At 56.0% G+C, this 10796-nt stretch overlaps 1 protein-coding gene across 1 annotated transcript; it reads right to left on the minus strand.

The window, feature by feature from the left end:
- Positions 1-8594: 8594 nt before the first annotated feature.
- On the minus strand, positions 8595-10294 carry LOC142831206 (uncharacterized). The gene is made up of 2 exons (XM_075940741.1): positions 9451-10294; positions 8595-9255 (listed from the first exon to the last, which is right to left on the minus strand). The coding sequence occupies exons 1-2, from the start codon at positions 9998-10000 to the stop codon at positions 8729-8731; spliced, it is 1077 nt and encodes a 358-aa protein (XP_075796856.1). The 5' UTR covers positions 10001-10294; the 3' UTR covers positions 8595-8728.
- Between the last annotated feature and the right edge of the window lie 502 nt (positions 10295-10796).

Raw genomic sequence — 10796 nt, forward strand, 5'->3', positions numbered from 1 at the left:
ACCCCCGAGAGATATTAGACCTGTTGCGCGAAGGATGGGAGAACCAAACCACCGCAGGCAGAGGGACCATCCAGTATATCACCCAGCTGCGAGAGAAGTTGAGACAGCTAGGGGAGTATGCCTGCCTAAACATGGAAGACAGTCAGAGGCGCCAGACCCAGTACTACTATGCCAAGGCCCGACGGAGGGAATTTCGACCGGGGGATCGGGTGATGCTCCTGCAACCAACAAAGGAGTCCAAACTATTGGCTCAGTGGCAAGGCCCCTTTGAGGTAATCAAGAAAATAGGTGAGGTGGATTACGAGATAAAGATGACGGGACAACAGCGGGGGACCCAAGTCTTTCACGTGAACTTATTGAAAAAGTGGGTCCCCCGGGAAGCCCTGATGATCGCAACCCCATCCGAAGGAGAGGATCTCGGCCCGTGGGGTGGAGATGAGGATACAAAGGAGGTGGCTGACACAGGCGTGGAGCTAACGCCCCAGCAGCAGGAGCAACTACGAGCCGTCCTCCAGCGACACCAACAGATGCTCACAACCCAACCCGGGCGCATGACCCTGGGAGTGACAAAAGACGGGAAAATCGTACGGGAGCCACTAAGGAAAGTCTGGGACACCGTGGCAAAAGAGATTCAACAGATGCAGCAGTGGGGGGTAATAGAAGAGTCGAACAGCAAGTGGCGAAGCCCCATCGTCCTGGTCCCAAAACCCGATGGGTCGACGCAGTTCTGCATTGACTTTTGTAGGGTCAACTCAATATCTCGCTTCGACGCCTACCCCAAACCCCGAGTGGACGAGCTCCTGGAGCGGTTAGGCCAAGCCGTGTACATATCCACCTTGGACCTCTCGAAAGGGTACTGGCAAATTCCGCTGGACCACGAAGCCAGAGAGAAGACAGCCTTTTCGACTCCCGTGGGGCTGTTCCAATTCATCACTATGCCATTCGGCCTACACGGGGTGGCTGCCACCTTCCAGCGAGTGATGGACCGGATATTGGCACCCCACCAAGGGTACTCGACAGCCTATATAGACGATATCATCGTTTATAGCCAGACTTGGGAGGAGCACCTGAGACACCTAGAGGAGATACTCATTGCCCTTGGAGAGGCCGGCCTCACGGCTAACCCAAAAAAGTGCCACTTTGCACAATGAGAAGTGTCCTACCAGGGGTACACGGTCGGGAGGGGGAAGCTGAAGCCGATCTACAACAAAGTGCAGGTGCTATGGGACTACCCAACGCCAACGACAAAGAGGCAGGTACGGCAATTTTGGGGGCTCGCAGGCTATTATAGGAGATTTGTCCCACGATTTGCCACCCTTGCTGCACCCCTGACTGAACTGGTAAAGAACACTGAGCCAACGTGGGTGCGATGGACCCTGCAGGCTGAACGGGCATTCCAGACATTAAAATAGAAGTTGTCAGATGCCCCAATACTGACCCAGCCGGATTTCAACCGACCTTTCCTCCTGTACACAGATGCCTCAGACTTGGGCCTAGGCACGGTGCTTGTGAAGGAACACCAAGGAGAAGAACACCCCATCCTGTACCTCAGCAGGAAGCTCCTACCCCGAGAGCAAAGCTACGCCACCGTGGAGAAAGAGGCTCTGGCAGTGAGGTGGGCAATAGATGCCCTAAGATATTATTTATGGGGTAATAAATTTAAGTTAATAACTGACCATGCACCCCTAGTGTGGTTGAACGCGATGAAAGACACAAATGCTCGAATCATGCGGTGGTACCTAGCGCTCCAACCCTATTGTTTTGAAGTAGTGCATCGGCCGGGGGCCGCCCATAAAAACGCAGACTTCTTTTCGCGAATAGGGGAAACAGAGACAACCCCGAGGGAGCCTCTCCAAAGGGGAGAGGTGTGTGACAGACCCAGCCGTGTCCACACTCGCCCCAGGCGGGGGGGGAACACCATCCGAACGGCGCCGGGTGAGCAAGCAGACAGCCCGGGAGATGGGGGAAGCCTCGGCCGGGTGGAAACCCGTCTCGGGGCGGAGCATCCTGCCCAGCACTGTGGGAGGCGGGGCCAGGAGCGACTGCGCAGGACCGGAGTCAGTGCGGCACGCCCCGGCCATGATGTCAGGGAGCATGCGGACACCCAGGGGGCGGAGCCAACGTCCCCGCTACCAGGCAGACACCCCCCCCTGTTGGAGGACCGGAAGGCCAGCCCCAGAACCCACAGGATGGCAGCTGGACGAGGCCGATGCTTCGGGCGGGGTAAGCGCCTCTGGCAGGGTGAAGGGGAGCGGGGAGTGGAAGGAGCCCGGGGCGGGGCCCTTCTGGCACCCGTGGACAGGTGAGTTACAGGGATAGTCCCCACCTGTCACATAGCGGAACGCGGCTATTGTTCCCTTACTCAGGGCCCCGGGCTGGGACCCGGTGGAGAGGGTGGACCCGGGTCCCTCACGTACCCTCCCTCCTCGCACAAGCCCGACTTACTCTGTAGGCTGTGGCAACACTCTCCCGCGCCACGGTGGTAGACAGACAAACAGGACTATGCAGCGAGCTGTCCTATATTTCCTTCTCTCTCCCAGCAAGGACCTCATCCCAGAACAGGCCCCGGGAGGCTCCTGCCCCCCTTTACAGTACATTCGGACCCAGGAACCCTAATTGGACCGGGCCAGTAGTTCGCCGAGCCCCGGTCCGGACCTTCGGCCAGGTGATCGCACTCCGACTCCCATACCCGGGGGCCAACCCCGGGGTTATTGCGGTAATTTCAGGCGGCGGGTCCGCTGAGCCCCCCTGCCCTGCCGGGTGGGGGCGCTCGCATCCTCTTAAAGCTGTCACAAAGATCATTTTCAAGAATTGTATCATTTACAAACTGAGTAGCAATTTTGTTTGGAATTACAACGTTTGACTCTGTCCTATGTGCAGTTCTTGTGAACACGGACCCTTGCTAATTCCAGGCACCACTTCTACAAATCTGTATTAGGGTAATATAAAAAAACATCATGTGTTTATAGCAGAATGAGAGTTGGGAAGGTGCTGGCGGTAGGTGAGGGAGGGCGGGTTAGGGAGATAGAAAGAAATGAATATTGAAAGCTAAAAAAATGTGGTCACCAACATAGTATTGAAGGCCTGAACAAGAGGCCAAATACTTTAATCCAAAATTCTTTATATATAAGAGTATGTCTACACTAGCCACCCTAGTTCGAACTAGGGTGGCTAATGTAGTCATTCGAACTTGCAAATGAAGCCTGGGATTTAAATATCCCGGGCTTTATTTGCATGTTCCCAGGCACCACCATTTTTAAATCCCCCTTAGTTCAAACTCCCTGCCTGTGGCTATACGTGGCACAGGCTATGTAGTTCGAACTAAAACCCCTAATTCGGATTACCATTACTCCTCCTGCAATAAGGAGTATGTCTCACTGAGGGTATGTCTACACTTGCAGCCTATTTCGTAATAGGGCTGCAAATGTAAGCATTTGGAATTGCAAATCAAGTCCAGGATTTAAATATCCAATGCTTGATTTGCATCTTCCCAGCCGGGCGACATTTTTTGAAATTTACAAGCGCAGAATAACTGCCCACGTCTACATGCTGCAGTGAAATGGGAGATCGAAATAAAGCCCTATTTTGAACTACCTGTTAAACCTCATAGCAGGAGGAATAACAGGTAGTTTGAAATAGGGCTTTATTTTGAATGCCCATTTCACTGCTGCATGTAGACGCGGGCAGTTATTCCGGGCTTGTAAATTTCAAAAATGGCGCCCGGCCGGGAAGATGCAAATCAAGCATTGGATATTTAAATCCTGGACTTGATTTGCAATTCTGAATGCCTACATTTGCAGCCCTATTACGAAATAGTCTGCAAGTGTAGACATACCCTAAAACACTTACCTGGTATTGCTCGTGTCTTTAACTCAAATATGTGTTGTTTCACTACATTTTTCTGGGTTGGAACTGGGGAGGAGGGTTCCAGTATGCTGGCTGCCCTGGGGGAGAACGGATAACCCCAGCCGTCTCTTACTGCAGGAGCTTGAGGCCAGGTGAGAATCACCTTTCCATGGCACTGCAGTTGTTGGAAGGAGTCCATGTCGCCCAGCTGGGAGACAGATATATAGTAGATCCATGTCTCCTCCTGTGCTCCCTACTGGCCCAAAGGAGTTAAAGCTGTCCCAGTCCCCACCTCTGGTCCTTTGCCGCCCTCTGTGATCATTCTGTAATATAACTCAACTCTCTCCTGGCAGAGCCTTCCTTTCTATTTTATAAAAAACAACCACATTCCACACACATTTCATTATCCTGGCACAACAAAACCATGACCTTGCTCTAAGTTATGATAAGAGGAAGCTGCATACCAAAATTGGTGAGCGTAGCTCTTACCGTTTAGGAGGCATTCTTAAACAAACAGACTCACAGATGGGCAGACCAGACAGATGTCTAAAATATATAATAAGAAGGTGAAACAGAATCATAATTTGAATCTCACTCTTGTAGTGCATAGTCATAGTGACAAGTATCATAGGGTAGCTGTGTTAGTCTGGATCTGCAAAAGTGATAAGGAGTCCTGTAGCACCTTAGGGTATGTCTACACTACAAAGTTAATTCAAACTAACAGACTTTAGTTCGAATTAACTTTGATAGGCACTACAGATACAAACCGCTAGTTCGAACTTAATTCGAACTAGCGGAGAGCTTAATTCGAACTAGGTAAACCTCATTCTACGAGGACTAACGCCTAGTTCGAATTAAGTAATTCAAATTAAGGGCTATGTAGCCACTTAATTTGAACTAGTGGGAGGCTAGCCCTCGCCAGCTTTCCCTGGTGGCCACTCTGGGCACCACCAGGGAAACTCTTCTGCCCTCCTCCCGGCCCCAGAGCCCTTAAAGGGCCACAGTCTGGCTACAGTTCCCATGCAAGGTGCAAGCCTGCCAGTACCCAGCCAGCAGACCCTGCACCTGGCACGGCACGAACCAGCCACCCGCTGCCACCCAAGCCCCCCGCTTCTACCCAGGACCACACTGGCGGCTCCCAGGAGCCTGCCCATGCCTGCAAGAGGCGGGCGCACACCCAGTCTAGTGCAGACATTGTGGACCTCATCCATTACCTCTGCACTAGGCACAGGAAAGTTGCCATCTAGGGCAGGAGAGCTGCCAGCCTGGCCACCCAGGAGCAGGTTTGCATGAAAATCAAGGTGGTCCAGTGAGACCCCCGACCCTGAGCCCTGAGCTTACAATGGCCGTACTGGGTCAGACCAAAGGTCCATCTAGCCCAGTAGCCTGTCTGCCAACAGCGGCCAACACCAGCTACCCCAGAGGGGATGGACCGAAGACAATGACCAAGCCATTTGTCTCATGCCATCCATCTCCAGCCTTCCAAAACAGAGGCCAGGGACACCATTTCTATCCCCTGGCTAATACCACTCCATGGACCCAGTCTCCATGACTTTATCTAACTTCTCTTTAAAATCTGTTCTAGTTCTAGCCTTCACAGCCTCCTGCAGCAAGGAGTTCCACAGGTTGACTACTTGCTTTGTGAAGAAGAACTTTATGTTATTAGTTTGAAGCCTGCTACCCATTCATTTCATTTGGTGTCCTCTAGTTCTTCTATTATGGGAACTAATGAAGAACTTTTCTTTATGCACTCTCTCCACACCACTCATGCTTTTATAGACCTCTATCATATCCCCCCTCAGTCTCCTCTTTTCTAAGCTGAGAAGTCCCAGTCTCTTTAGCCTCTCTTCATATGGGACCTGTTCCAAACCCCTGATCATTTTAGTTGCCCTCCCCTCTCCCATCCTCTCTCTTTCCCTCTCCCACCTCCTTTTCCCAGTCTCCCCGAGTTTTGTTCAATAAAGAGAGTTTCTATTTTTGACCACACGTGTTCTTTATTTTGTACATCAGGAAGGGGGGCTAGGAAGGGGTAAGTGGAAGGAGGTGAGGGAGGAATGGGGTACAAGCCCCCGATGGAGAGGACTGGAGTGGCTCCTCGGAGTGGAAGCTCTCCGGCAGCCCTCCGATTGCCCCTTTCCCCCCCCCCCCCCCCCCCGGATGGCAGCCTGCGGCAAGTGTAGCCGGGCTGATGGCCGAGTGCTGTGATGTGCCCAGTGTGGGCATTCAGGTCACTCCAAGCCAGGACAGCTTTGCTGTCCCTCATCAAGTTAGACAAGCGAGCGGGGAACCCCTGAGAACTGTCTGTCCGGGGTGGGGGTCGGGTCCCTTTAAGCACAGACCTCGGCTAGCCTGAGACAGCAGCTCCACGCTCTAAGTCATAATCTGATGCCCTGCCAGCACTGCTTCTAGCCATCCTTAACCTTGGTTCAGGGTCCACTCAGTGTGGACATGCTAGTTCAAATTAGCAAAACGCTAATTCGAACTAGTTTTTAGGTCTAGATACACTAGTTCGAATTAACTTAGTTCGAACTAATTCGAATTAAGTTAGTTCGAATTAGTGCTGTACTGTAGACATACCCTAAGTTTACTTTGCTCTCAGTAAAGGAATTCAACTGAGGGTAGTATATTATTCTTACATTTTACAAAGGAGTGCCTGGTGCTTCTAAATGCTGTGCACTCCTTGTAGGATGGGAGCAGGGTGGGAGGAGATTTCACACATTTGGATCAGCAGGGACTCCACAGGCCAGATCAACTCACTTAGGGTACGTCTACACTACAGCGCTAGTTCGAACTAACTTAGTTCGAATTAGTTAATTCGAACTAAGCTAGTTCGAACTAGCGCATCTAGAACTAAAAACTAGTTCGAACTAGCGTTTTGCTAGTTCGAACTAGCGCGTCCACACTGATTGGACGCAGGGGGGCATTTAAGGGCAGCTGAAACCGGTTCTGGCAGGGCATCAGGTAAGCAGTTGCTTTGTGTGGCTGCTGTCTGAGGCTATCTGAGGCTCGTGCTTAAAGGGACCCCCCCCTGGACAGCCGGTTCTCAGCTTTTCCTGCTTGCTTGCCAACCTCGCCGAGGGACAGCAAAGCGTCGGTCTCTGTGCCCGTCTGTGTCGGTGCTTCCCTTCGGGGGGGCCGCCGCAGGTGGCAACATGGAGCCACGGCTCGCCCTGCACCTTCTGGTGCACGTTCTGGACTTGCTGCTGCAAGCCTGCCAGCAATGGCTCGAGGCTGCCTGGCACCACCTGGGGAACGTCAGCCCCCTGCCTCTCCGCCTGGCCGCCCTGGGGGCCGTGGAGGAGCCGCGGCGGCGCCCTGGCACCGGCGTGCCCCGCCGCATCTGGCGTCTGGACACCAGCAGCGACTGGTGGGACCGCATCGTCCTGGAGCGCTGGGACGACCGACAGTGGACCCAGAACTTTAGGATGAGGAGGGACACCTTCCTGGAGCTCTGCGAGTGGCTCGCCCCTGCCCTGCAAAGAAGGGACACTCGCATGAGGCCCGCCATCCCCCTCCAGAAGCGGGTGGCCATCGCCCTCTGGAAGCTCTCCACGCCGGACAGCTACCGATCCGTCGGGAACCAGTTCGGCGTGGGGAGATCCACTGTCGGAGCAGTGCTCATGCAGGTACGGCGCTCGTCGGCCACCGAGCCGGGGGGCAGGGGGGCTGCGAGGAGGGGATGGGCCGCCCCAGGGACAAAGGGGGGGGCGGGAGGAGGCGAAAGCGCCCCGCACCGGAGGGGTCGGGCTGTCCCGGCCGTACTACACGCCGCCAGGGGGGTTGCTTCCGGGAGTGGGGCGCGGGGCACTGCCAGGGCACGCACGCTCCCAGCCACCCGGGCGCCCCACTGATTGACGCTTTGCTGTGTCTCTCTCCGCAGGTGGTCAAGGCCATCAACCGGGTGCTGCTCCGCAGGGTGGTCCGCCTCGCCGACCCGGATGCCGTCATCCGGGGATTCGGCGCCCTCGGCTTCCCCAACTGCGGGGGGGCCATCGACGGGACGCACATCCCCATCCGTGCCCCGGAACACCAGGCGTCCCGGTACGTGAACCGCAAGGGGTACTTCTCCGTCATCCTGCAGGCCGTATGTGACCACCGGGGACAGTTGACGGACATAAATGTGGGCTGGTCCGGCAAAGCACACGACGCCCGGGTGTACCGGAACTCCTCCGTGTGCCAGCGGCTGCAGGACGGGACCTTCTTCCCCGACCGCCACATCAGGGTCGGGGACGTGGACATGCCCGTCTGCCTGGTGGGGGATGCCGCCTACCCACTGCAGCCCTGGCTCATGAAGCCCTACACGGGACACCTCAATCCCTCCCGCCAGGCCTTCAATAACAGGCTGAGCAGGGCCCGCATCGTGGTGGAGGGGGCCTTCGGGCGACTGAAAGCCCGCTTTCGATGCCTCCTCACCCGTCTGGACCTGGCCGAGCACAACATCCCTCCCGTGGTGGCGGCATGTTGTGTGCTCCACAATTTGTGTGAGCGGAAGGGGGAGGCTTTCTTGCCAGCCTGGATGGCTGAGGCTGACCGCATGGCTGGACACTACGGTCAGCCCCGCACCGCCGCCGTCCGGGAAGCCCAGCGGGGGGCCATCCGGATCCGGGAAGCCCTGCGGGAGAGCTTCCAGGTGGAGGAGGAGGAGGACTGACCTCTCCCTGCATGCCCCACCGGGGCCTTCTTCCACCCTACCCCCCCCCTTCCCCTTTCCCCTCCCTAGCTACTGTACAATAAAGACACCTGTTTTTCAAACAAAAACGTCTGTTTATTTCAGAGAACTGGGGTGGGGGAGGGAGGAATGAAGGTGGGAGAAGGGAGGGGGAAACCTGGGACGAGGGAGCTGGGAGGGGAGGGGAGGGAAGGGAGGAAGGGAAAGGAAAGCTCAGGGGTGGGAGTCTGGGTGCCTCTCCCGTCTCGCCACACTGCGGGTCCGGGGGCGTCGGTGGGGAATGGTTGTGGAGGGGGGGGCAGAGAGGACAGGGGGTGTGGAGGAAGCAGGAGCGGAAGCAGGAGGAGCAGGAGGAGCAGGAGGAGCAAGAGGGGGAGCAGGGGGAGCAAGAGGGGGAGCAAGAGGGGGAGCAGGAGGAGCAAGAGGGGGAGCAAGAGGGGGAGCAGGGGGAGCAAGAGGGGGAGCAAGAGGGGGAGCAGGGGGAGGAGGAAATGGAAAGCGGTCTAGCAGGCTCTGGAGGTGGCCTCGCAGGGCACGGCCCTGCTCCTCCAGGGCCTCCAGACTCCTCTGGCGCAGCCTGAGGTCCTCCTGGACCCAGTGGTCCTGGAGATGGAGCTGTCGGTCCAGGAACCGGAGATGCCGCCTCTGGTAGTCCTCCTGGTTCCTGGCTGTCCTGCTTGCCCGGGCGCGGGCGGCTGCTGCAGGCGGTGTGGTGCGCCCTGCAGTCCCCGGTGCTGCAGCTGTGGTGCAAGAAGACCAGCGGTCAATTACCCCAGGGGCCCAGGTGTGTGAAACCCAGCTCCCCTCTGCAAGGCCAGGGCCCCTGCAGGATCCCCAGCTGCTGCTCCGTGGTGGGCAAGGCCCAGGCGCACGGTCCCGGGGCTCCCTCTCGCCCCAGCCCCCCGTACACATAAGGGGAACACGAGGGTACTCACAGGTGGACGCCTCCCCGGCCTCTGATGATGCAGGCGAGCGGCTCTGTGGGGTGCCTCGGGGGTCCCGGGTCCTGGGAAGGCTGGCAGCAGGCTCCTGGCTCTCAGAGCCCTCTTGCTCCTCCTCGGTGTCCAGGAGCGGTCCCTCTGCCCCGGGGTCAATCACGTCCCGGGGGGCAGGGACGGCATGAGGCCCCAGGATGCGGTCCAGGGCATGGAAGTGGGGGCAGGCCTCCGGGTCAGCCCCTGGCAGGCAGGCCCGGGAGTAGGACTGCCGCAAGTCTTTAATCTTGCAGCGCACCTGCTCCCGGCTGCGCTGGTGGCCCCTGGCGGCCAGGCTGGCAGCCATGCGTCCATAGACGGCCGCGTTCCGGTGGCTAGTGCGGAGATCGTGGACATTTGAGGCTTCCCCCCAAACCTCGATGAGGTCCACGATCTCCGCACTTGACCAGGCGGGCGCCCGCCTTGTGCGCCCCCGGGCAGGCTCCCGGGAGCCGCCAGGCTGGTCGTGGGGAGCAGTGGAGGGCTGGGAGCCCTCGGATGGCTGGCTCATGGTGTGGCAGGTGCAGGCTGTGCAGGCACGGGTGCTGGCAGCCTTGCAACTGGCACAAAGTGAGTAGCCAGCCCGTGGCCCTTTAAGGGCTCCGGGGCCGGGAGGGGGGCAATAGAGTTTCCCTGGTGTTGGCCAGAGTGGCCACCAGGGAAACCTGGGAAGCCTTAGCCTCCCACTAGTTCGAACTAAAGGGCTACACAGCCCTTAGTTCGAACTAGCTAGTTCGAACTAGGCGTTAGTCCTCGTAAAATGAGGTTTACCTAGTTCGAACTAAGCGCTCCGTTAGTTCGAATTAAGTTCGAACTAACGGAGCGCTAGTGTAGCGCATAGGAAAGTTAGTTCGAACTAACGTCCGTTAGTTCGAACTAACTTTCTAGTGTAGACATACCCTTAGTGGTCCAGATCTTGCCTGCTGAAGCCCTTTTGCCCATTCCTGAGCTAAATGGTGCTTGGTCCTGAGTTGATGACTTCTTGAGGGCCCTTCTAGTTCCTATTTGTATTAGGATTCTATAACCTTCTGTTTATATACTAAAAATAGCTCAAATCATTGAGAGAAAAGCTACATTCTACAGTGCCTAAAGCATCTAGGTATGCTCCAAGATGAGTATCTTTCAGTCTAGGACTCTGAGCTTCAATGCCAATCTGGTTAGCCTAAAGAAATTAGTGCACATCTTTCCTCTGAACTAAAGAAGACAAACTTTTTTTATTATTATTAGGAAAAAAGGTGTAGAATATGCATAATATCACAAATACATAGTGTTGAATCAAGCACCTTGGCAAAGAATAAACGAATGAT

The sequence above is a fragment of the Pelodiscus sinensis genome, chromosome 13 (assembly GCF_049634645.1).
Source record: "Pelodiscus sinensis isolate JC-2024 chromosome 13, ASM4963464v1, whole genome shotgun sequence".
Lineage (NCBI taxonomy): Eukaryota > Metazoa > Chordata > Testudines > Trionychidae > Pelodiscus > Pelodiscus sinensis.

Excerpts from the sequence above, each read along its gene's own strand:
- LOC142831206 (XM_075940741.1), bottom strand. The coding sequence starts at position 10,000 with ATGAGCCAGCCATCCGAGGGCTCCCAGCCCTCCACTGCTCCCCACGAC. Across the intron at positions 9,256-9,450 it reads GGCCGGGGAGGCGTCCACCT|CTGCAGCACCGGGGACTGCA; the intron begins GTGAGTACCCTC and ends CTTGCACCACAG.